The sequence below is a fragment of the Diadema setosum genome, chromosome 2 (genome assembly GCF_964275005.1).
Source record: "Diadema setosum chromosome 2, eeDiaSeto1, whole genome shotgun sequence".
Taxonomy (NCBI): Eukaryota; Metazoa; Echinodermata; class Echinoidea; order Diadematoida; family Diadematidae; genus Diadema; species Diadema setosum.
Genome location: NC_092686.1, coordinates 41,062,481 through 41,086,012, shown reverse-complemented (window position 1 = coordinate 41,086,012; position 23,532 = coordinate 41,062,481). Strand labels below are relative to the sequence as shown.

The following is a 23,532-nucleotide window of genomic DNA, read 5'->3' as shown; positions in this document are numbered from 1 at the left end:
TAGTAATTGAATCCAATATTCAGAGAGATACTCAATAAGACTTCAGGTCTAACTATTATGCTAATACTATTATGCTAATATGATCAAATAAAAAAAAAATAACAACACGCAACAGGGACAGAACTTTCTCTTTTACAAAGGTTAACAAAAAAAAAAGAGTTCAGACATTAAAAAAAAAAAAGTCATCGTCACCCCACTTGAACACCACTGATCATGAAGACATCAGTATTTATTACAAACTGATTTATTGAGTGTGTGCGTTCTGGAATCTGAAGGTGTGTAGCTACTTGAGCTTGAACTACCATGCATAAGGTGGGGCTCTGTATCAATGGCCTTATGACATCACTAGTATCCTGGAAACGTTCAGAACGTGTGATCATACCTGTGCAATTCTCTCACACGTTGAAAGTTCCTTGAATTCTACACTGACCAATTCACAATTCCTGTTATCTGTTTCCCCCGCAAACACCTTCTCTCCTTCATTCTTAATCTTCTAATGTATCACTTCACATATGCCCCCAGTCTTCAAATTCCTTTCCCCCTTCCCCCCTACTCCAAGGCCATAAAACCATTTGATGGATGTATTTTTCCTATAACAGACATGATAACAGTGATTTACGGCCAGACTCTTGACATGAATGTTTCAAACAAATCATGCATTCTTTTTGTGCTTGCCTTCGCCTCTTGCCCCAGCTTTGTTTAAACAGTTCGCCAGTCATTGGATTCCACTTGTGCAAATTGATAGTTTTGACATTCTCTAATTGGCCAAACACAGGCAGAGACGGGGGTTTATTCACTGGCTCCAGCAGTAACAGTAAGTAAAATGTTCAAGTTCAACAAGTTAAAGGGACACACCGCCCCTTTTACTCACAAACACAGGCAATTCATTTCATACGTAATTATGCTGATTGTCACAAGTTTAGAAATAATTGTCAGCAGACAATGCACATACATGACGTTTTGTGTGCATGTAGGACCTATACTGTATGTGTCTTCTTTGAGTGATATATTTCCTATATTCACGTAATGCAATTGTATTATTCGCGTAATCACATCGCAATCGTATTATTCACGTAATCACATCGCAATCATATTATTCACGTAATCACATCGATTGATGTGAGCGCATTTCTACAGCTTGCAAAACAGAATACTGTCAAAGCTGTTATTTTCATGAGAGTTTAATTTCTGCAAATTTTGCTAATCACTGTTGGGGCATGGATTTAAAAACATGTGAAAATATCTGACGCATCAGCCAATGTACGAACATGAATTAGTTGCACTTATGATAGTCTCAATGTCAAATCACGGAAATATTTCATGTTAATGTCGGTGACCTCTTCTTATTCACGAAAATGGCTGTATGTGAAAATATTCAACTCTTACAGTATTGCCTACTGTATCTCATTAACCTGTTAAGGATGGGCTGATTTTGCCACAACAAGCATTTCCCATAGACATTTGCCCGAATATACTCAGACTCGTCCTCAATGTGTTATTAAAAGAACCAGCAATCAGAGACAATCCCTGATGCATGAGTGCACCAAAGTGCTGTGAACTTCTCATTCAGTACTTGCTCTGCAAAACTAGCTAATCTGAAACAAAACAAAGGGCAGAAATAGATGCACACGCTAAATCTTCAGCTTTCGATTATCCCCCCCTAAATGCTGTCCCTGGCAAAGGACTGAACAATGGACCAAATGGACTACAGCTGCAAGTGCAAGCAAGCAATATAAAGCTTGTGGAGCCCTTCACTCTCTCTTCCCCTTGACTGACAATGCACTACGAGTGCACCGAGCAGGTGCCGAAACAAGGCTGCCCCAGCGTGAGTCACTCCGTGACAGGGTCTTGTGGCCAAAGACTAATCCTCCTCTAATCCCGGTGTGGCTGGTACACTTGCCTCTCCTGAGACAACTCCAAGGGAATCTCACTCTTTGATCTGCCATTTCCATCTTTACTTCTTTAAGTGAAAATATAAAGCAAAACAGACCAAAAGCAATGAAACGGACGCAACTCAGGTCAAACGTTGATGTGGAGAACATCGACTGTAGTCAAAACTACCTCATCTGTACCATCCACAGTTCATGGGGTGCAAATCTAACTAAAGCAGGAACCAGCATCTTCTGCAGTAATGGTTTTCAAAAAAACACCTCCTTGATCTTCCACAGCTTAGAAGGGACTACAGAGTGTAAGCTCAATACAGAAAGGGAAAGATGTGTGTGAAATCTCCTTGTGAGTGTCACTCTGACTGAATGAACTGCTCCTTTCAATCTACCTGACACAAAAATAATACGCACATTTATCTGATCTTAAGGTGAAGAAAAGAGGGCTCCATAATTGATACACAACACTTTGCTACCTGACGAGTACTTTGTGCCAAGCTTAAATGACGTGTCAAATACTGGCTCACATTGTATCGCTCATAGACGGACATATCCCACTGAAATGGGACTGCAGCAATGAAAAATGATCAGCAATGATCAATGTTTATTCTGTGACTCGCAACAAATGCTTTCTTTGCTCTTGTGTTTGTTTGCTTAGTTTTGTTTGTGCGTTTACTTTTTCATTCCTATTTCATTCATAATACCTGCTCGAGCTGAATGCCATTGCCAACTCTGTTCACCTTCCCTATCTAGGCACACAATCAGCCATAAACGTCTCACTGTGCTGCAAATGAATGATTAGGTAGGTGGAATGAAAAGTTATTATCATTTTTTGTTACCCACTCCCCCCCCCCCAAAAAAAAAAAAAGAATGTCCCCCTCACCATCCCACTTTACTCCTGGTATTCTTCCTTTAACCCCCAGCCGAGCTGACAGTGGGTCACCACTCACTGAGCTTCTATTTATTTTGCCTTCTGACGCTAGATTCAATGGATGCTTGCTGGCCGTGCTGGAACTCTGCCGGAATGAACGCCGACTGCCATAAATCTCCACAATCAGGCTCTGAACTCTGCCAGCCGGGACTGATGGAGTCCCTTGCACCCCTCCCCGATCTCCTCCCATCCTTCTCTCCGTAATGTCAGGTGGTCAAAAGGAGGTGAAGCCAATGAAAGTGGGCATACGTCAGAGAGATGCCTTCTTGGGCGACACTGGTAGACTCGCTGCACTCTGCATCTCTGGTAGAACAGTACGCCTTCCTTACTTGTACACAAGGAATCCTCTTCTCAACCCCTCCTCTCAAGCTACCCATTACCTAAAGTAGAATGTGTGGGCTACATCACATCATCCCCTTCCCCTTTTCTTGGCTCCCATTTTACTTATCTATCTTTTGTATCACAATTCAGATATCATGATACAGAATGTAAGTGATGAAACTGACTTCATCATCACCACATTCAATACACTTATGCATATTTACAATAGTGCAACATGCACAAGGAGCAACTGAGTGCATGTTACTGACAATGTGAATATCCATGAGTGTGCTGCATCTCCACCAACATCATGAACTTTCAAAATGTGCATTATTTGTTTTATAAAATGGGTCTATGAACTGTTTTGCAATACAATGGGGTTGCTCATCGATCAGCAGTGCAACAGACAACCTTTGAATCAAACTCAAGCAACTGCTTGGGTCAGTGTCACATGCACAGTGATCAGTAATCTGCCACAGGATAACACACGTTTTTGATGAACATGCTTTAGACTTCCATGCATGTTAGTGAGAAAATAATAGAGCTCACATGTGACTCTTTTCAGCGTTTCAGATTGGCTACATTTTCAAACCCAACTTATAACCGCAAATGACATTTCAAGCCACAGCTGAGCCACAATCTCCATAGCCTGTCAATCAAATATGCAACTCTTGTTACACATACACGCAAGAGGATGTATGTATAATGTGCTCACCACGGCAGACGTGAACACAAGGTTGAGCATGTCTCCAATTTCTTAAACAATTTAGTGTAAGAGATTTAGATTGCTGAGTTTTCACAGGAGTGTCTGGCATCAGGCAAAACTTGATCAAAAAACACATTGGGATTGTAACTGGTCACTGTCAGACCTGATTTATGGAAGGGACTCAAGTTTCTTTTCATAAAGAAAAAACCCAGAAAACTTACTCCATCAGCATTAAACATGTTTCTAAGCACGTTTATAAATGGGTTTTCTTGTCAATGTGAAACCTCTCAATGTCGTATCTTCACCTCAGCTCACTGAATGTCACGGTAATGCCATTCAGATCCAATGCCATTCAGATCCACAACTCACCCTGTAGGAGCACACAGTTGAACCCTGGCCAAAGACGAGGTCACACTGCTTGCTAATATTGTACACTTCACCGGGCTGGAAGCTGGGAAGTGGGCGGGGCTCCGTTGGCCTGTCCAATAGGCATTCAGCATTGCTCAGGCTGCAGAGAGAGACAGCAAGGAAGATAACAATTTTTTTTTTTTTAATGAATGAACAAATGAATGAATGGAAGCAACTCTGCTTCTTTATGGTGAATTCAAACTAATTAAACATACACTTAACATCATCAGACAGTGGTATTATTGGCATCCATGTTTCTAATATTGAAGCACATCCATAAAATGCTAAAAATTCTCATCAGCTCTTGCTTATGCATCAGAAAATTTCAACTGATCGTACAAAGAAGCATTTGTATAGCTCATATGTCATACTCAGATAGCCAAATATTTTTGTTCTCAAATGGTACCACAAAGTTCAAGTGAACATCATTACAATGACTGGAATTGAGCAAAATAAGATCAAACATAATAATCAAAACTAAACTACACAAAACAAAATAATGACTAAAACAAAATTAAATAACATGTACAACAAAACAGACCAACATAAAATGAAATAAAATGAAATAAAAATAAAATAACACACAGTGAAAATTACAACTACATAAAAAAGAATAAAATTTTATGTAAATATCCACAATTCAAATAACATAATCCTTACAAAGTAGCAATACTATTCCCCTGGAGTGTCTTCTTTGAGAGAGATAAGTCAGACGCCCCCTTTTTTTATACATCCTTCTCATCAACATTTCAAACACAGTGACATCTTGAAGAAAAGAGGTCACTATCGGCCACAAAGACCCAGATCTCAGGAGAAATCAGTCCCTAAATGCTGATTCCTATCTTTAAAGCAACGCTGCTATTAACATGAGCCAGATTTAGAAGGGGGGGGGGGAGAACAACTTAATGGAACAGCCAGAGGAAAGTAAAATTTCACATGAACAGTATACATTGGGCTTACATAATATACAATGTATCATCTAGAGGTGAATATGTAATGAAGGCATGTTCCTTGTGTGCATTCATAAATTCCTGGGACCCATGGGACATGAGAAAATAAGTTCAATGCAAATCGGATTTCCTGCAACATCAGCCACTTGCCTGCCATTAATGGGCTCGCACACTCCAGAACAGGGTTTACTACAATGGACCCCTGTGCTCCGGTATGCCTTGACTGATGGCCTACTATGTTCTGGCAGGGTCACAGAGCTCTGGTGGGAACAATTACTCACAATGGGGGCAGCCTCCAAACAAATTGACTTTGTATTTGAAATTAACAAGGGCACAGGAGTCCCAGGGCAATTAACAATGCCAACAGATAAAAGCATTCGCTGAGTTATGTGAGACATGAATCAATGATTTGATGTTCTCCAGTCAGACAGACAAAGATCGGATTTGTTCTGCTGTTGTTTTGAGAACATGTAGGCTTTGTGCGAGCTTTTAATCACCCCCAACAACAGACAATTGTTTAATTTCATGTTTGTTTTAAACACATGGCCTCTTTGAAGTCTCACAGTGATTCATTAAAATTAGAATATTTGCACCTAAAACTGCATGGTGCAGTTACAGTTATATCTCCATTTCTCTCTTGCTAGCTCCCTTTCTCTCTCTCTAAAAAAAAGGGGGGAGGGGTAAGACACAAGAAAGGAACTTTAAACAGATGTAAAGAAGATGCCCCATCATTTGACTCCTTTCAATTATGCCATGCTAGACTGTCTGGTTAGCCAGCTTGTTTTCTATGCACTGATGAGAGGGTCTCACAAGCAGATTGCGGGTGTTATACCATCCATACATTCCATTTGTGAGGTGGGCAATATTTACTCCCATTCAATGGATATTCAATGTCTTGTCCACTACTTTGAACATCACCTGCGACCTGCGATCCTCTTCTCAGCTGCATTGGATAGAGAGCTGAATGTTGTGATTGCTATCAAACAGAAGATGTGCAAGACACAATTTCTCCCCCTCCCCCCCCCCCTAAAAAAAGAATACACACACACACACACACGCACACACACACACACACACACACACACACACACACACACACACATACACACACACACACACACACACACACACACACACACAGAAAATATGCACACAGCCACCATTTTGTGGACAAGGCAGGATCACGCCGGGATCAACGTACAATCTCACCTCCTAAACGCCCGTGTCTAGCTGTCTGCCCACCCATATAGACCAGTCAGAAATGAATTTCTGGTTTTGATTTTCAAGCCAGGGGTGAAGAATGTAAGAGAGATTCTTCCTATTCAGTCTTCCACTCCCCTAGGGATGGCAAGTACTAGAAAACATGTTTGGTTACCTCGGCCTGCCACTTAACTCTCACACCACCAGAAGGGGTAACACACACAGTTCGCTGCCTGCAATATGCATTCACAAACCACTCTCCTTCCAAATAACAGTTGAATTCTTGCATATTGTGAAAAAACAACATACATTCTGCTTAGATTGATTTAAAAGATTATATATCTTTGCTCCATGCCATTACAACCTAAATAAATTCTGGGGAACACTATTGATAGAAAAAAAAATAAAATGCATTAGAATTCATTGTGATATCATACCAACGACTACAAGCATTTTTGGGGGTAAACTCTGGAGAATTGGGCACTTCTGGCACCAATTGCAGCATGAAATAAGATTGAAAAGTATGTTTGCGAGGCAAAAGCAGGGATGAATGAGTGTTAGGCTGTATAGCCAATGGTACAAATTGGAGCAGGGAGAATGAAGGGCGTATTTTGATGGGGAGTACAGGTCTACACTGAGGCCGCTAGTTTGTGGGCAAGACAAAGTCAAGAGTTGTGGTACCTGCTTTCACTGAGCACACGTCAAGGTCACTGTCACATTCTTGGCTAGAACTGGGTCATTGATGGAGAGATTGGGCCTATGGGAGGGAAACTCACAATGCCCATGACTATGTTTATGGCAGTATAAATTGACTCCAATAACGGCAGACAATAGGCCCGTTCACAAACAACGAAAATCGAAATTTCAATCGCCATCCAAATTTCGATTTTTTTTTCGACCGTTCATACACAGGGAAAAATCGCACTTCGCAGCAAGGAAAGAACGATCAGTGGCCAAACTGCGCATGTGCGAATCTTGCATGACCGAAGACTGACCCCGCAGTCCCAATAGAGTTTCGCACGCGCTGCGAACGATGGGACTAAAAATACCGATTTCCGAATCTCGATCGCACTCACACACACGACGCTTGGCAAAATAATCGCGATTATTCTGAAAAATCGCACTAATAGTGCGAGTTGGATCGCGATAAGGATCGCGGTAATTAGTGAGATTTTTCTGTCCACACTGGAAAAAATTTCGAAATTTTGATCGCGATAAGAAAATCGATTTTTAAATCGCACTTTTTCCCTTGTGTGTGAACGGGCCTATTGTGTCACAATATCCTCCATGGATTGGTCTTATATTCCAAGGGAGGTTGGGTTAAAAGAGGGAAAGATGGCAGAAAGGGAAAAGATGGGGACATAGATGATGCAGCAGGGGTGCAACCTCGTGCAACGCTTTTATTAAGGTGAAGCAACCCATGACGACCAATACCAGTGTCCTTTAGGTTCAAATTACCTGACACCAGATGTAAGGATGTGGGGGAAACAGGCTGGGCTTGTAGTATCTACAAGTGATTCAAGAATTACAGTGTGTCTTGTTGGTTGCCACAGCGTAGTATGAACCATAACTTGTATGGGCGTAGAATACGGTACAGAGGGCCAAAGGGATACGGGAGGGGAGGGGTTGGGGGGGGGGACAAGATTTATCCATGCTATTGTTATCATCAAACACCAGGCGACACAACAATTTCATGTCTGTTGGAAGTTTCTATTTCCCTATCTTTCTCTCCCCTTCTTGCTGTCTTCTCTTCTCAGCACACTTCCACACCAGTCTCCGAGGTGAATCTCCTTCGATGACATGAAACATAAGCCGGTGGGATCCATTCAAATTTTCACCAGCAAAACATTAGACGGTGGGGTGACACACCAGTGGATTTTACAACTCGGTGTTTCCGCTCACGCTCGGTGCTAATCATCACAGAGCGAGCGCCTAGGAGTATATCTAATACGCACTGAAAACGAGGCAGAAACAAAACAGCTAGCACTCCTCCGCAAAATTTCACCAGAGATAATAAAACAATATTAGATCCTGTGAGACATAATCACTCATCTCTTTTGTTTTCTCTGCTCTCTGTCAAACCAAACCATACGTGAGTCAGAAAACAGGTGAGTGGGTGAAATCTCTTTGAAATCACATCCTTCCCCTTCTATTCTCCATCGGCCCCCATCCATTTATATCAATGCACTGGTCTACGCAGGCATGTCAAGCCCCCACATCTTTAAAGAACAAGTTCACTTTCATAGACACGTGGGTTGAGTGAATGCAGCAATATTAGTAGAACACATCATTGAGAGTTTGAGGAAAATCGGACAATCCGTTCAAAAGTTATGAAGTTTTGAAGTTTCTGCTCAGTCACGGCTGGATGAGAAGACTACTATAGCTCGTGATGTCACATGAGTACAACGATATAAAGAAAGAATAAAGAAAATTCAACATATTTTCACTTTTCTCGCATAACAAATGAGTACTCGACTTCTCTCTTTCAGAAGTTAGGGGGAATAATATTGCCTTTAACATACGTCAGTAACAAGTCAAAGAAATGTGCACTTTATTCAAAAAGTGAAGTTTTGTGAAATTCTCTTTTTATTTTCCTTACATCCTTGTACGCATGTGACATCATACACTGTAATAGTCTTCTCATCCAGCAGTGACTGCGCAGATACTTTAAAAATTCATAAGTTTTGGACGGATTGTCGGATTTTCCCCAAACTTTCACCGATGTGTTCTACTAATATTGTTGCATTCACTCAATCCACATGTATATGAAGGTGGACTTTCAATGCATGTGAAAACCTGTCAATTACGAAAATCTCTCACAAAAAAAAAAAATAAAATATGTCTGCAGCTTCAAATATATATACACATATATAAGCCTATGTATATACACATATTTCATGTATCTCATATATACATACATATACATACACAGTATGCATATATATTTATGTCTTTCCATCTAAATGTTACTGTGTGTATATCTGCATTTGTATGTGTTTATACTCATAATACAATACATATATAAATGTTATATTCAAATATTAAAACATATGCATATATATGTATACAAATACAAACATTTGTATGTGCACATAAACATCTGATATTAAAAATGGAAAGATATACACTGAAGTGGGCAAAATACACACAGGATCTTGCCCCCTATTTGATGAAAACTTGCTTCAAGTATTACTTTACATTTAGGCTCCGTCAATGCTACGAAATGATTTTCCTCTCATCAGATAGCTCTTGTTCCATCGTCACGGCCAGCAGCTCGATCTGGTTAACCGGCACGGTGGGGGCGAGTTCAAAAGCAGTTGCGAGAACTTCTGAAAAGGTCTAGCCGCACTTGGATTGCTTTTCAACCAACAATCAACATTGCCCTGAGTAGCACTAATAGTGACAATGAGTGTTTGACTTGGCCTGGTGCCATAGACAACACACACGAGTAACACCTACTTCATATTTCCTCTTTTCTCTCTCCTCGGCTCTCTCTATCTCGCTATCTATTTATATCTATATATATATATATTTTTCTCTCTCTCTCTCGCTCTCTCCTTATCCTTCTCTCCATCTATTTCTTCTTCCTTTTATTCCTTCTATCTATCTCTCCTTCTTTGTTTCTCTCTATGCCATTCTATTCCTTTTCATGTCTTTTTTCTTTCCTCTTCTTTTCTGCTTCAGCACAAAAAACATTGTTCAACACTACGAGGGCAGGCACAGTTTGTCGAGGGATTATGACTGAACCCCAGGCATGCCCCAGCGCCTATCGATAATTCTATTTGCTGAAAAGCAGCGGGCATAAAAATAGGAAAATATGGGTTACGTTGTATTCACACCGGATGGGAATAATCATGCCCTCATAGGTCATCAAAGACTCAAATTTGTTGGCCATCAAACTGTAATACAAATATTATTGTCTGTATATAGGAGGAGAAAGCAATATCCTCATATAAGTTGCACTGCTCTGCAGCTTGGCAACAAAAAGTATAACTTGTAATGGTTGTTACAGAAGGTTTTAAGCTCCATGAAGGCACATCTTTTCTTTCCATGGACACAAATCAAGACCACTTTTTCCCCCCGACACCATTTTTCCCCCACACCACAGGCTAAATTTTTTCTTGTCAGAGCACTATGTCTGGTTTTGACATTGTTTCTTGTGGAATTAATGTACTATCAGAACATCTATTGAAAACAGAGTATGTTGGCAAACTTTACAGTAAAGAAGCAGGGTGAGAATTTAATGTTTCCTTCACAGTGAGCATTGTCTATCTACTCTTATCAGTCATCATAGAATAGCCAGGCTAAAAGGGAGAGGAAAGCTCTGAAATATATCCCCACAATATTTTGTAGAGATGTAAGAGACAAACAGGTAGATAAATAACCCAAGAAATATACCACAAAAAAAAGAGAAAAATAAAGACAAATGAAAAACTGACTAACTCAATATATGAGTGAGTAGATTGATTAATGTAAAGCAATAAGTAAGTAACTAATCTAATGTATAATATCAATAATGAATTCTTACATATCTAAACTAGGGAAATAGCAAAGTAAGCTAACTATGCAGATATATAGCTAGATATCTGTATAGATGTATGGATAAACATAGCCCACATACCATTGCACATTGCCATGCATTCCTTTTCAGAGCACATTACAAAAGTCAAGATACAGTGACTGTCAACATATGGGTCTGAAACAGGCTTGTAACGTAAGCCTGTTTTGAAATTTGAGCTCAAACTCAATTCAACCATGGAAGGCCTGCACTTGTTACTTAGCCAAAGCTCAAAGTCAACATATCCTTTTTATAAATTTCTCCTGTTTGCATGAGATCACTGGATGTTGGCCAGGAAAAACATCCTACCCGAAGAAAACGATTACACACAAATTGCGTTACAGGTTACAAACATTGGGCTATTTGTGTCACAGAGAACGACATCTTACTCCAAGAATTCCGTGAGCTGATTGCGACTGCACTTGGACCACTGCCATGGCGTAGTGTAGTAGTTGAGGGTCGGCGCCATCACAGCATAATTTCTCGCACGCGTGTCTTCGTAATCTTGGCATTTAAAGTTGCTATCATGCAGCATGTTGAATCTGGGGATGGGGAAGAAGGAAAATGAAAAAGGTGCGAGAAATCAGCATGATTCGAACATCACAAGTGCTGGTTATCAAATGTATTACTGAGCAGTACTACTACAATTGAGATGCCATTTCAAGGTTTTCGATTCATGATACAACATGAGAAAACATAGATGATGGGGTGATAGGATGACTTTGAGCATCAGATGATGGAGAAATGAGTTAGGACATCCTTCAGACATGTTCATATCTTTATGCATCCATACTAAATCCAACTTTGCGATTACCACTATGCAAATCCACCCTCAACAGTGTTAGCTTGACGGGATTATCAATGCCTAATTAGTGGTTCATGACTGCTACCGTTGGTGAAAAGTCAAAGAACTCTGGTAAGGGGAGACCCCGTAGTGGAATCACATAGTAACATATTATTAATGTGGACAGCTCTTCTCTCCCACGTTACGAGACCAGCGCCACTGAAACATCTTGGTACAATTGTTGCCCCCCTCTTTGATCCCCCTCTTTGATTCCCCACCCCTCTTTTCACCCCATTGATCTCATCTTTCATTAGCGAGATTCCCCTTACCATCGCCAGCGATCTGCTCTGTGCAGTCTGAGTCAGCATGAAGCTAATGCTGTTCGGTGTCGTCTAACATGAAATCTGATCGCAACAACCTCCTCGTAATGAATGATTAAGATGTAGTTATGGGAGGCAAGAAAGAAACGGCTACAGTTTCTTTCATCTTGGGAAGACAATGTCACTTTCATGACTCCATCCTGCCTTTCTCTTTTTCCATTTTAACATGAAAACAATCACACTTAATGTCCTTTTCTTTGTGTTTGTAATCGCGATTCGCCCATAGATTGACTGCAGCATATGTTACCTATAAAGTTAGGCACAGTTTCTAGACCTTCTGCAAAAGGTAACTTCCTCGACTTTTCCATTACTTGTCGCCAGTAAGATTTTTGAAGATCATGACCTTTTTTTTCCAGTGGTATCATATAAACTTGGGAGTGCAGAATAAAAAAAAAAAATATGAACACTATATGATTCATGTGAAAATATGCAAACTTAACATTTGAGAATGAAATTGGACATAAATCAGGGTTCATGATATTTGTTAAATGTTTCTCTTTCCACGATTTTTCTGTATCAGGTAAAAATGCTATTAAAGTTCCATGATTTTTCAATGTTTTCAACAGGAACAGTGTTTGTACCAGTGTGAATGTAGCAAAAAGAAGATTGCATTACTACATAAGAAATAACAGAGGGGCTAAAATTCTAACAGCAAAAATAAATGAAGAGAAGAGACATGCAGTCTAGAAAAAATACTACCCCCTCCTTCCCCCCCCCAAAAAAAAAATAATAATAATAATCCAATGAAAATACCAGTCTTCATCCAATTAGCTAATGCGTATCACATGGTATAGTAAAGAAATACGTCAATATGGACTCACTGAAACTTGCAGCACTAAATTACCACATATATCATTGAAGTCTGTCTAACTCTACACTTTCTAACTTTTTCAATGTATGAATCCTTCTGGTGGGGTTAGTTTTTAAACCCTGCTTAAGGTATGATGATAAATGTTACCGGGGAAAGGGGGGGGGGGGGTGAGCAAAAACTGTCACAGATAGAGAATAACTGCAGAGCCATAAGTGCTATTGCCACTTTAGTCCATACATTTTAAAGCAAAAAAAAAAAAATCAACAACAACAACACCAACAAACAAAACAAAACAAAACTGCCAAGTAGAAATGACAAGTGGTTTCAACATGGCTGTAGTTATTTTCTGTTTTAACAGTTGCTGAGTGCTGGTAAAGTCTAAACAAACAACTAACGCTCATCAGTCTGACTCTAGATGCACTCTCCCTATCAAAACTGCCGGGGAGGATTCAGAAGTTTCAAGAGTCAGATATTTACGAGGCCAACAAACCCATTAACAGCCCCGGAGTCTGGACTTAACAGCCAGTTAGGTCCTGTACAAAATAGGCATGCACTTGACCTAGGGTGATTGAAACCAAATTTACCAGAGTTTAATACTGCCACATGATACCAATACCACTCTCTGGTTTTGGCTTTTATTCTACACTTCTCTCCTCCATAGTATCAAACTCATGCATTCAGGGCAGAATGCCTGCTGTTGCTCAATTAAACCTGTGATTTTCAAACATTTAGATGTAGCAGATAAGCACAGATATATATGTGACTTGCTGATTCAAACATACATACAGTAGCTTAGCATTAGCAGCAACATAGCACCTGCCAATAATTGTACAGTGATTTTAGACATAGGTTTAGTTTACTTCCTTTCCACGACACAACAACACACATCCTCAAGAAAAGAAGAATCCAACTAAGAAGTGTAATAATTCAAATCCTATTCCTGAATGTAAGACATCCACTCACACACAAGAAGTCAATTACTGTATAGGCCCTATATACATCAAATATTTCATGATTGAGGTTTTTATTTTTGCAAATTTTTTGAGTAAAGTGCTATTTGCAAATTAAAATCACACAAAAATGTTGACTCTGATCCCAACATGAATGTGACATGCACGTATACATTTCTCCATTCAGTACCGTGCTCCAGTACTCCACAATTGTGTATTCAACCACTCACGAAACTGTCAGGAAGTCTCAATTTGCAATAAAAACAAAATAAACTTGCAAAATATACGGCGTATACAGTATGCATGACTCCCCCTTCTGGGAGTGGCCATACCCTTGTTCTGCATAAGGAAGAATTAGAGAAGTCTTTCAACTTTAAGCTCTCTGCATGTGGATGGTAACAGCCATCATTACTACCTCTTCTTTTTGGTCTCTTCCACTCTGCATTTGACCTGACTGGAGCCCAAGGTTACACCAACATGCTTCTGACTACATCTCCCACTCATGGACAATCAAAACAAAATGCTATTTTGGCAACAAAGGGGAAAAAAAAGTTGACAAACAGCATAAATATTGAAAGGAGATACTCGTGTGTTTTGCCATCCCCTCCACCCCTCCCCTTCTCCGGGAGCTGGAACGTGTCCGACGCCCAGTCAGGAGCACATATTCCCCACATATATCTATCAAAGCTGTCCTCGTTGTAACTGTAGAACGGACCCATTGGCTTTGCTGTGTTTTCATGTTTAAATTGGGTTGCTATAGCAACCACACATATCTAAAAAAAAAAAAGTCACAATTATCAACTACAACTGTATTTGAAGAAGATAGAAACAAAGAGTGGGCCTGCCGATATCTTTTTTTCTTTCTTTCACTGTATCTAGCTTCAGCAGAGAGCTGAGCCACGGGGAACGAGGGTTGATTTTAAAGGGGGAGGGGGCGGAGAGGAGAAAAGGAAACAGCTCTTTTGTCGTACAAAAATAAGTTTTTACAGGATGTCAGAGACATCACTCATTTCCTCCCATTACCATCTTAACAGAATTTTGAATGCTTTCTCAAAGCCTCCAATAAAGGGTGAAAGTCAAATAAAAACACAGTAGAGGCACTTCCTACAACATTTAATTTTGGTTCTCTGAGAATGGATGGCACCATCAAGTTACAATCTGGTGCCGCAATTTTCTCGAGCTGAAATCTGCTAAGACCTGCAGCCAAAGTCAGGCCTGAATGACTTACAGACGAGTGAAGGGGGGGGGGGGGGGGAGGGGAGGGAAGAAGCAGCGAGATAGAGACCTATGGGGTGATAATTGAAGTCACTTACACCCATAAATTGATGCCACATTTTCAGGATTTCTTCGTTACAGAATAGTTTCAGGATGACGTTTGTGACACTTGGGTGTCCCGCTCGTCACCTCTCCACGCTCTCGCTCGCCAGCCAATCTCCGAGTGGCGAGAGAGCTTCAAAAATACAATTACCCATACAAAGCGATAATACCCAGGGTTGTGAGCAAGGGGGAAAAAAAGGTTTTTTCAAAATCCTCAAACACGGACAATTTTCTTGATCAAATCTGTAAAAAGTCTCAAGCTATGTTAGATGCATGTGGATGTCACCTTCAAGAAAAGAACCAGCAAGTTGTTTCCTAAGTCATATAAGCTTTAAAAGAAGTTTTGTTTTGCTAATCTGTAATACTTTCTACTCTGTATACAGCAGTAATCTATGTCAAAGGACAAAGACACTTCTCACATAAAAATGTTAATATTGAAAAAAAAAAATATATATATATATTGTCCTAGTCAGTATTTGAAAGATTATTCTCTATGTAACATGACTACCACACATTATTGTATATCTTTTACTCTGACTGTGTAACATTTTGTAACTCTGATGCCTAGATATTGGGTAGATTCACGCAGTAACGACTACTGTTACATTGACAAAATTATGTGTGTTAGAAATAACACTGCTAACTGCAAAATATGGCACCAGTCAATGTTCTTCAACACTGCTCCCAAACACAGAGGCTTGGAAATTTGAATACTGTACTCCCCCCCCCCCCCCCCCCACACACACACACACACACCAATAGCAAAATATATATCGAATAATGAATACTCGAGTACTGTTGCACTCCATCAAGATAATGATCATATTTTTTTTTCCAAACTCATTCCTTTCAATAGTAAAGCTAGGGGTGGAATGTTCTCTTGTCAGTAAAACGGTAGCTCCAATATCAAATGCAGAGAGGCTGAAAAGCACACTTGCCTTTTCAGAGATAACAATCACAAAAGGGTGGTGGTGGTGGGGGGGGGGGGGGCTTTCTTTTCACAAGGCTGAACATTCTCCAAGATGACTGACGGCAATTTGTGACCCAAATTTGTTGTGCAGATTACCATGCAAGATTACATTCACATAAATGATATTAGTAGAATGTTTCATTTGTCATTAACAGAGCAAACAACAGGGTCATAAATCTTGGATGATAAGCAAGATTTTGATCAAAGCTGCTATACATTGATTACTTTATGGACATGAATGACATTGACAAAGGAAATCTACACGTATCTATGTAAGGTAAAAGTTAATATATAACATTGTACCACTAATTTCTGAACATTGCTTGAATGCCCTGTTACTTTATAGTATGACCTCGAATATCCATTAAAATGAATTCATATCTATTGCTTTGCTCTCTTTTATTTTCTAATCTAAATCTGTGTTACCATTTATTACAAAAATAGACATGGACTATCACTGTCTTGATTTGAGGCAGAATATATGTTTTTTAATTCAAAATAACTGTAGTCTCCTCTTTCAAGCTTTGAGTAAGAACAAAAACAAAACAGCATCCCCAATAGAACCTGGTTAGTTCAAAATAAGATAATTTCCCCTTTTTTTTTCCTCAACAAATATGAAGGGGACACCTAAGTGATCTCGGGAGAATGGAACGGATTCCCTCTGGGACTCAGTGTTTGCAAAACATCTCATTTGCATTCTTTTCCTGTTGTCAGTGACAACACGAAGAGGAAACAATGGTGGTAACTGAGGGTTTCCTGAATGCTGCGGCCAGCCAGACTGTCGTGGGACAGAAGGTGTGCGGTGTGTGCTCCACACAGGGTCTAGACACGGCGACCCTGGGAGTTGCAGGAGGACACTGCTGGCTGGCCCGCCGGCCGGGGACCCTCCACTTCCCACTCCCATAATTCTTTACTTCCAGACCGATTACGGCTCAATTGTCATAACTTGTCTCATCAGTCAAACACGTCAAATCTGACAAAATATCATATTAATGCAACTCCTCATATTCACTGTTTTTGTCCATTGAACTTTGAGAGGCTCAGTATGTTTCGAAGACAAAAAGTAAGGGAACCTTACATGTTCTCTACCTTCTAGCAGTTTTATGCATTTAAAACATTTGGGAGTTTATACCAAGCTGCAAGGTGGGTGACCCTTGTGTGACCTAAGACAGCAGCTCAAGTGAATTTGGAAATTGAACACATTTGGTTAAAAAAAAAAAAGAATTCCCAAGAAATGCCATGAATAGACAGCATTTCATGACACTCAGGTTGCACTTTTACCACAGCTTGGATAAATAGTACAAGTCAGTAAAGAAAAAGGGCAAGGAGCGGTTCACAACTTCAAGATATTATAGAGCAAATTAGATATCATGTTTTGTGCTAAATTGATTGATCAATACTGTCATGTAATGTACACAATTCCTTATTTGGATGTTTCATGGTCTGTTGATCTTTGTTTTGCCATCTAATATGTGGAATATCATCAGATCATAATTAGACCGATAGTAAGTCCAATCTGCACTCCAATTTCAACACACAGCTGTTCAGAATGAAAGAAGACCTAATGCTTGCAACTTCCGAGCCACATCAACGCATCCAGTCTACAGCCCCATCCCGGTTCATCGATGACTGCATCCTCACGAGCCCCAGCCAATCTCATCTCCTAGCTCTCCCACGATTCCTTCTCCTGTCTTCCAGATGATGGCGATGCAGTGGGGCCCCTCTTAATAGCAAAGAAAACTCCAGCTCAGTGGAGGATTTGAAAGCTTAAACCAAGTCTAACTCTCCCCTTCAAGTGGAAATCGGGACCGGTCTCGCTGTCCTCATGTTGACTCACATTAAGGGCAAAAATACCCTGGGGTGGTGCGCTCCTTCGGAGGTCTGCTGGGAAGAAGAGGGATCTTTTATCGCCTCACAGCGGAGGGGTGGATGGCCATTCCTATCGGACGCAATGCGAACAGGTAATGCAATGCGGCCAGAATGTTTGGACTGCCGTAACAGCATCCCCCCGAAATTACTTTCCCAAATTTCTCCCTAATTGCAGTTTGGGGTTCCTATTCCGTTGGATTGGTTACAAAATTGCCCTGCTGAAAATTGTGCCGAGGACTTCTTGATAAGTGCACAGGCTTAATGATCGGCCAAGAACGTGACAACCAACTCTCTGTCAAGGGGTAAAACAGAGTTATCATCTTGCATCAATTTGTGCTTGAAACCTTTAGCAAAGTACTAGTCACATAATCTTTGTTATTGCCAACACATTTTCATCAGAGTCTTTCATACTTCAAGCAAGAGAACTACAAATAGAACAAAGACACAGATTGTTCTAGTTGCGTAATGTTGATACATATTCACGTCAAGCTGATGTTAATAACGTGATCAAACTCAAGAGGCGTGAGCCTTTGCCAGAAGTCTGTCATCCTCTCACAATGAGGTCATGAGATGATGATATTTTATGCTTGGGGTGCTAATGACTGGACGAAGCTAGTCACCCTTTCTGAATCCAATCCCTGATGAGCGTCTGTTGACGCAATGAGCTCTGACACCGTCTCCTCACAAATCAGGTGACACTTCATTATGCTCAGTCTGGATGGTTTCCACCATCAACCCCCCTGGTAGAACTATGCCGTAAACAAAAATGCACATCACTGTCAGATTTGGTTTTGCAGGAACAAAACAAGAGTGATTTGGGCCAAGTTTCAGAGTTCAAAGTCATGCGCCTGTCAGGGTCATCACTTGGCAGAATTATATGGTGGACTAACCATGACAGGACCCCTGACCATGTCCCACTAGGTTTGCCTCTGTGGTCTAAAAAAGTGCTACTGGACATGACCAATGTGATACAGGTCACTCAGAGTTAACAGACAGTGCAACCACAGATGGGTATTAAAAATGGCTGCCTTCCTACCTCACCCAGGGCCAAATTCACTGAGATGATATAATGTACCGTCTGAGGCATACTATTAATAACTCTTAACGACAATACAAGGAGTGCAGTACACTTTCATTGGCTAAATAAGGTACTGGCATATATTCGGCCTTATGTTCACTGCCATAGTCTGCAAATGTAAGAACAGCAAAATTTCTCCTTATTCTTCTCCCTTTTTCTACATCTTAATTTCTTTTTTGTCCTATTTGCCCCCTCCCCCCCCCCAACCTTCTATCATACATCTTTATAAAAACAGTAGCTTTATAAAGCAGATTAACTGTAGTGTTGAAGTTGGCATCATGACAAAACACTTTCTTCCCCTTCTTTGTCTCATTAATAGCTTACTAACAAGAGCCAAATTAGCTCAATAACAATCCTGGGATTGTACTGGACTTCTGGCACGTATGCACCCTTGGATGAGGAGAAATATTTGACCTCACAAGGATTAGCACTGAGGCAAAAACACTGAAGTAAGAAGTGTTTTTTTTTCACTCTTTCTTTAAACTAATCCTTGTTATCACTCATAGCATGATTTTTAACACCTTCTGTTGAATGACATCAAAGTGGAATGGTATCAAGGATGGAGCGAGGAAGGCATTATAAACCCCTGTGGCTGCTCGGTGGCCCCAGGAGAGCTCAGGATGAGGCTGTTGGTTGGCACGTGCTGGCAGAGCCTTGACTGATAAATGTAGCAGTGTCCTTTATAGGCATACCCAACCTATCTGTCTGCCTGAAAGTCTGTGGTCTATGGAAACTAGTTCAGGTAAAATCGGAAGAGTCAGGGGAGCGTGTACGATGCCAGCACGTACCGTAACAATGGCTTCAAAACACATTAAGCCTAAATTATGTTTACCAACTTCCCACTCAGATCTGTTTGGTGTTTTGTTTTTGTTTTGGGTCCTATATCTTTCTGGATGACTCATATTAAAATCTAAATTGCTTGAAAGATTACTGTCATATCAAAGTGATGAAGCGGCAACATTTTTTTCTCCTTCCATGACAGGTATTGTGAGACCCTCAACAGGCAAATGTGGTGACACAATTGATGGCTCAAGTCTTCTTCAGTCTGTTTTGCATTTATCATTTCTTCCAATCTGCAAACAGCCAATCAGAAGTTTCAGACCTTTACGTCCAGATTTTGTCTTCTCCTCCCCCCCCCCCCCTTTCTTACAATACCAAACACTGACTCACTGATATTGGTCATGCGAAATGCGATAGTGGTCATAAAAAGTCAATAAACAGTTCAGTAGTTGCAAGAAAATGGTTATTTTGGTGCGTTTCAATGAATGACCTTGTATCTCAGCTCTGTAAACAAAAGGACAAATACATGAGTCACTAGCCACTAAATACAGTACCCAAACACCCATTCCCTGTCTGTGCGGTTTCCTGAAGCCACCAGACATAGCTTTCATTACTCTACATTCTATCAAAATGTCATAACATTGAGATTAACATTCACAATAATCAACCTGTTCACTATAATGCAAAGGAAGTGATCATTCACTTACGTTTTTCTCCCTAACTTATTATTGGCAGCACAAAAGTGTTTCAATACAATGGTTGGCATAAAAATGTGTCATGATTTCATGTGATGTTCTTTTGTCACCGCTGTCATCTGCCAATGCAATCAGGCAACTACACACAAACTCCCACTGAAAAAAAAAATAGAAAAAAAGTATGTTAACCTTGAAAATTACTTCTAATTATAGCCTCTGGGTTAGATTGCAGCACATTGCCATCCAACCTTGCTTAACACTCCAGGCCAACAGACTGAGTGAGATTTTATCACAAAGCAAACCATAAAAATCGGCCAAGCGTCCTATCTAGAACATGCTGCAATATTTGAACAGTCTTCACTGTTCGTGTCAGACATGATAACATTCATGTCATCACAATACTGAGAACAATGTCACGATGAGTCTTGAGCAAAACTACTGAAATATTGTGGCAGTTTATTGTTGTTGTTGTTTATTTCTTTTAATCTTGCTTCTCTCCTTGCCTTTGGAAAAACAAAACTACATACTAAAAATGGCTCAGTTGCCCTCATATGTAGAGCTGCAATACCTCACTCACATTGGCAAATGCAGTACTGTACCAAAGGTACATTTGGGTCATGCTGCAGTTTGACACAAAAACAGGTAACTCTTCTTTACAGTCAGTTGTTTTAGATTATCAGGATCAAGTCAGTGGGTCTGAGCTTCTGTACACACATCAATATGAACTATGGCCTTCTATGGTCTTGATACACAGCATACCGTCTTGACTAGATTTAGACATTTTTTTCCTTGTTTTCCCCTCTTTTTTTTCTCTCTTATTTGAGAAGTCCCTATGGCCCAAAAGCTGGACTAACTGTGTAAACCACAGCTTTTGCAGGGTTCCCTAAATATACACCATAAAACATGAGGCATCTGGACCGACAGGGCAGGCTGCAGACCTGAGACCCCTTGACCTACTTCACAGCTCCCTGTTGTCCAGTCGGTGGTCACAGTGGTTCATACTGGACATGAATTCCCCCTCAAATTTTATTTTTTCGATTTATTCTTTCTTTCTGTTTTCTTGTCAGTTTCCAAACCGAAACCGTAATAGGTGGGATCAGTGAAAACCCCCCTGTCTGCCTCAAGAGATGACTGATTAGTTGGATCAGCGCAACTAAACTTGACAATTTCCAACAAATCCCTGCCCAATGGGCATGCCAAATCCTCGCTGAAACTTGAAGAGCCTCCCAAGGAAATAGCCATGTCAGGGACCTAATCTGGACGTCGCCTATCAAAGGTTTGTTGCTAAGTCGAGGAAAGTTTGCAGCTGCACCACATGGCACAGGTTGGGCCCCTGATGTCCCAACCTGATGTCACAACCATCCCCTAATTCCCCATCCCCCCCCCCAAAAAAAAAAAAAAGAAAAAAAAAAGAAAAGAAAAGATGATTAATGGAGCAGCATTAAGGAGAACAAGCTACAGGTTAACCTTGGCTCATTTTTCAGTAGATCTTTTGTGCTAGAAATGTCTGACTTTGAAAGCATCAGAAAAGATGGAAGTGCAGATCTTAGGAATCCAATAAACCATGTACCAGTACTCTTTCAAGAAAAATACAGGAAAATGACAGAATCCTAAACAACCTGGAGTGAAAAAAAGCGAATTTTCTTGATTGCAATCATTGCTACCAAAGCAACAAGACTTAATCCCAAGGGTTACTGGTTGGTGCTATGGAAGCTGCAACTATATCATGTTTCTGAATCCATCTCTTGGGGAAATTATTTGTTCACCTTGAAACCCAGGCACAGACACTTTGGGAGAATTAATCTTCCCCAATATCAACTTCTCAAAAGTTTCCTTCTAAATAGCTGGATCAAAACAACATACAATGTGAATGACATGGATGCACAAGATCTGGCACAAATATTTGCTACCTGGTAACGATTGTTTAATCATGCTAAGGTTTCTGGTAACATAAGTCAAGATATGTTTTCCCACACACCCATATCCATGTCGGAAGCTTTAATGAGTGTATGATCTTGATCAAGTTTATGTAAGTTCATTTGTATATTGCTGCATAATTGAATAACACATGCAGGGATTTTTAAACACAATTCTCAATCAAGCATTGGCAGTTTCTCTCGAAAGACATCTGTCTTAACAAGTCTACACTCTGGGGCTTGGAGGAGTAGGCTGGCCCTAATCCTGCCGAATTTTTTGCGGAATTGAAGACCAAACTCTACTTACACGTGTCCCAGCTCATGGGCCATGGTGAAGGCTGCGCTGAGACCATTGTCCTCCACAATGGAGCAGCTCCTGAGAGGGTCGCACACTGTGCCTAACTCTGCTAGACCTGGACAGGGGGAGGGATAGAAGGTGAGACCAGGATATGAGTGACATCATTAGACCAGAAAGATTGATGCCTGATACAGCACAAGCAAAACTACCAGGTACATTTTAGTAATTTGAGCAGTAATCAAGGCTCCACAACATATCGGGCAGTGCTAGGCAAACTCAGCATTTCTTACAGCAAATTGACAAATGATACAAGTGAGAATCAATTAATGATCATGACAATAAATCATTATGCAATCTTAATCCCATATTGCATGGGATCATGTCCATACATGGACATGATTAAAACCTGACCACTAATTTAGCAAGTGTCTAGATAAAAGTTCAGGGAAGCATGTACATTCAGTTAAAAGACACACTAAAAAGACTCACTAAAAAGACACACATTTTCCATGAATCATCAAGTTGAACTTTATAAATTTGTTCCAGTCGTTAACGGTTCACCGAGAATGAGAGTGAAACGTCTGCATGTGGAGAGCATCAGACAAAGTGTAGTGTGACTTGGGATTTGTTGGGGGGAAGGAAACAATTAAATGTAAAGCTCCTGAGAAGTCATATTTGGAAAGCAAACATGAAATTAGCTCAGAAGAAACAGACTACTACCTAACTA

At 40.4% G+C, this 23,532-nt stretch overlaps 1 protein-coding gene across 1 annotated transcript in view; it reads right to left on the bottom strand.

Moving 5' to 3' along the window:
- Window positions 1-22,916, bottom strand: part of LOC140245982 (A disintegrin and metalloproteinase with thrombospondin motifs 9-like) — an 82,154-nt gene extending 59,238 nt beyond the window's left edge. Inside the window, exons 1-3 of the mRNA XM_072325432.1 lie at window positions 22,815-22,916; window positions 11,347-11,499; window positions 4,211-4,349 (exon numbers count right to left, since the gene is read on the bottom strand). Of these exons, the coding sequence (XP_072181533.1) occupies window positions 4,211-4,349; window positions 11,347-11,499; window positions 22,815-22,837 (315 nt within the window). The 5' untranslated portion in view covers window positions 22,838-22,916. The remainder of the gene's footprint in view (window positions 1-4,210; window positions 4,350-11,346; window positions 11,500-22,814) is intronic.
- Between the last annotated feature and the right edge of the window lie 616 nt (window positions 22,917-23,532).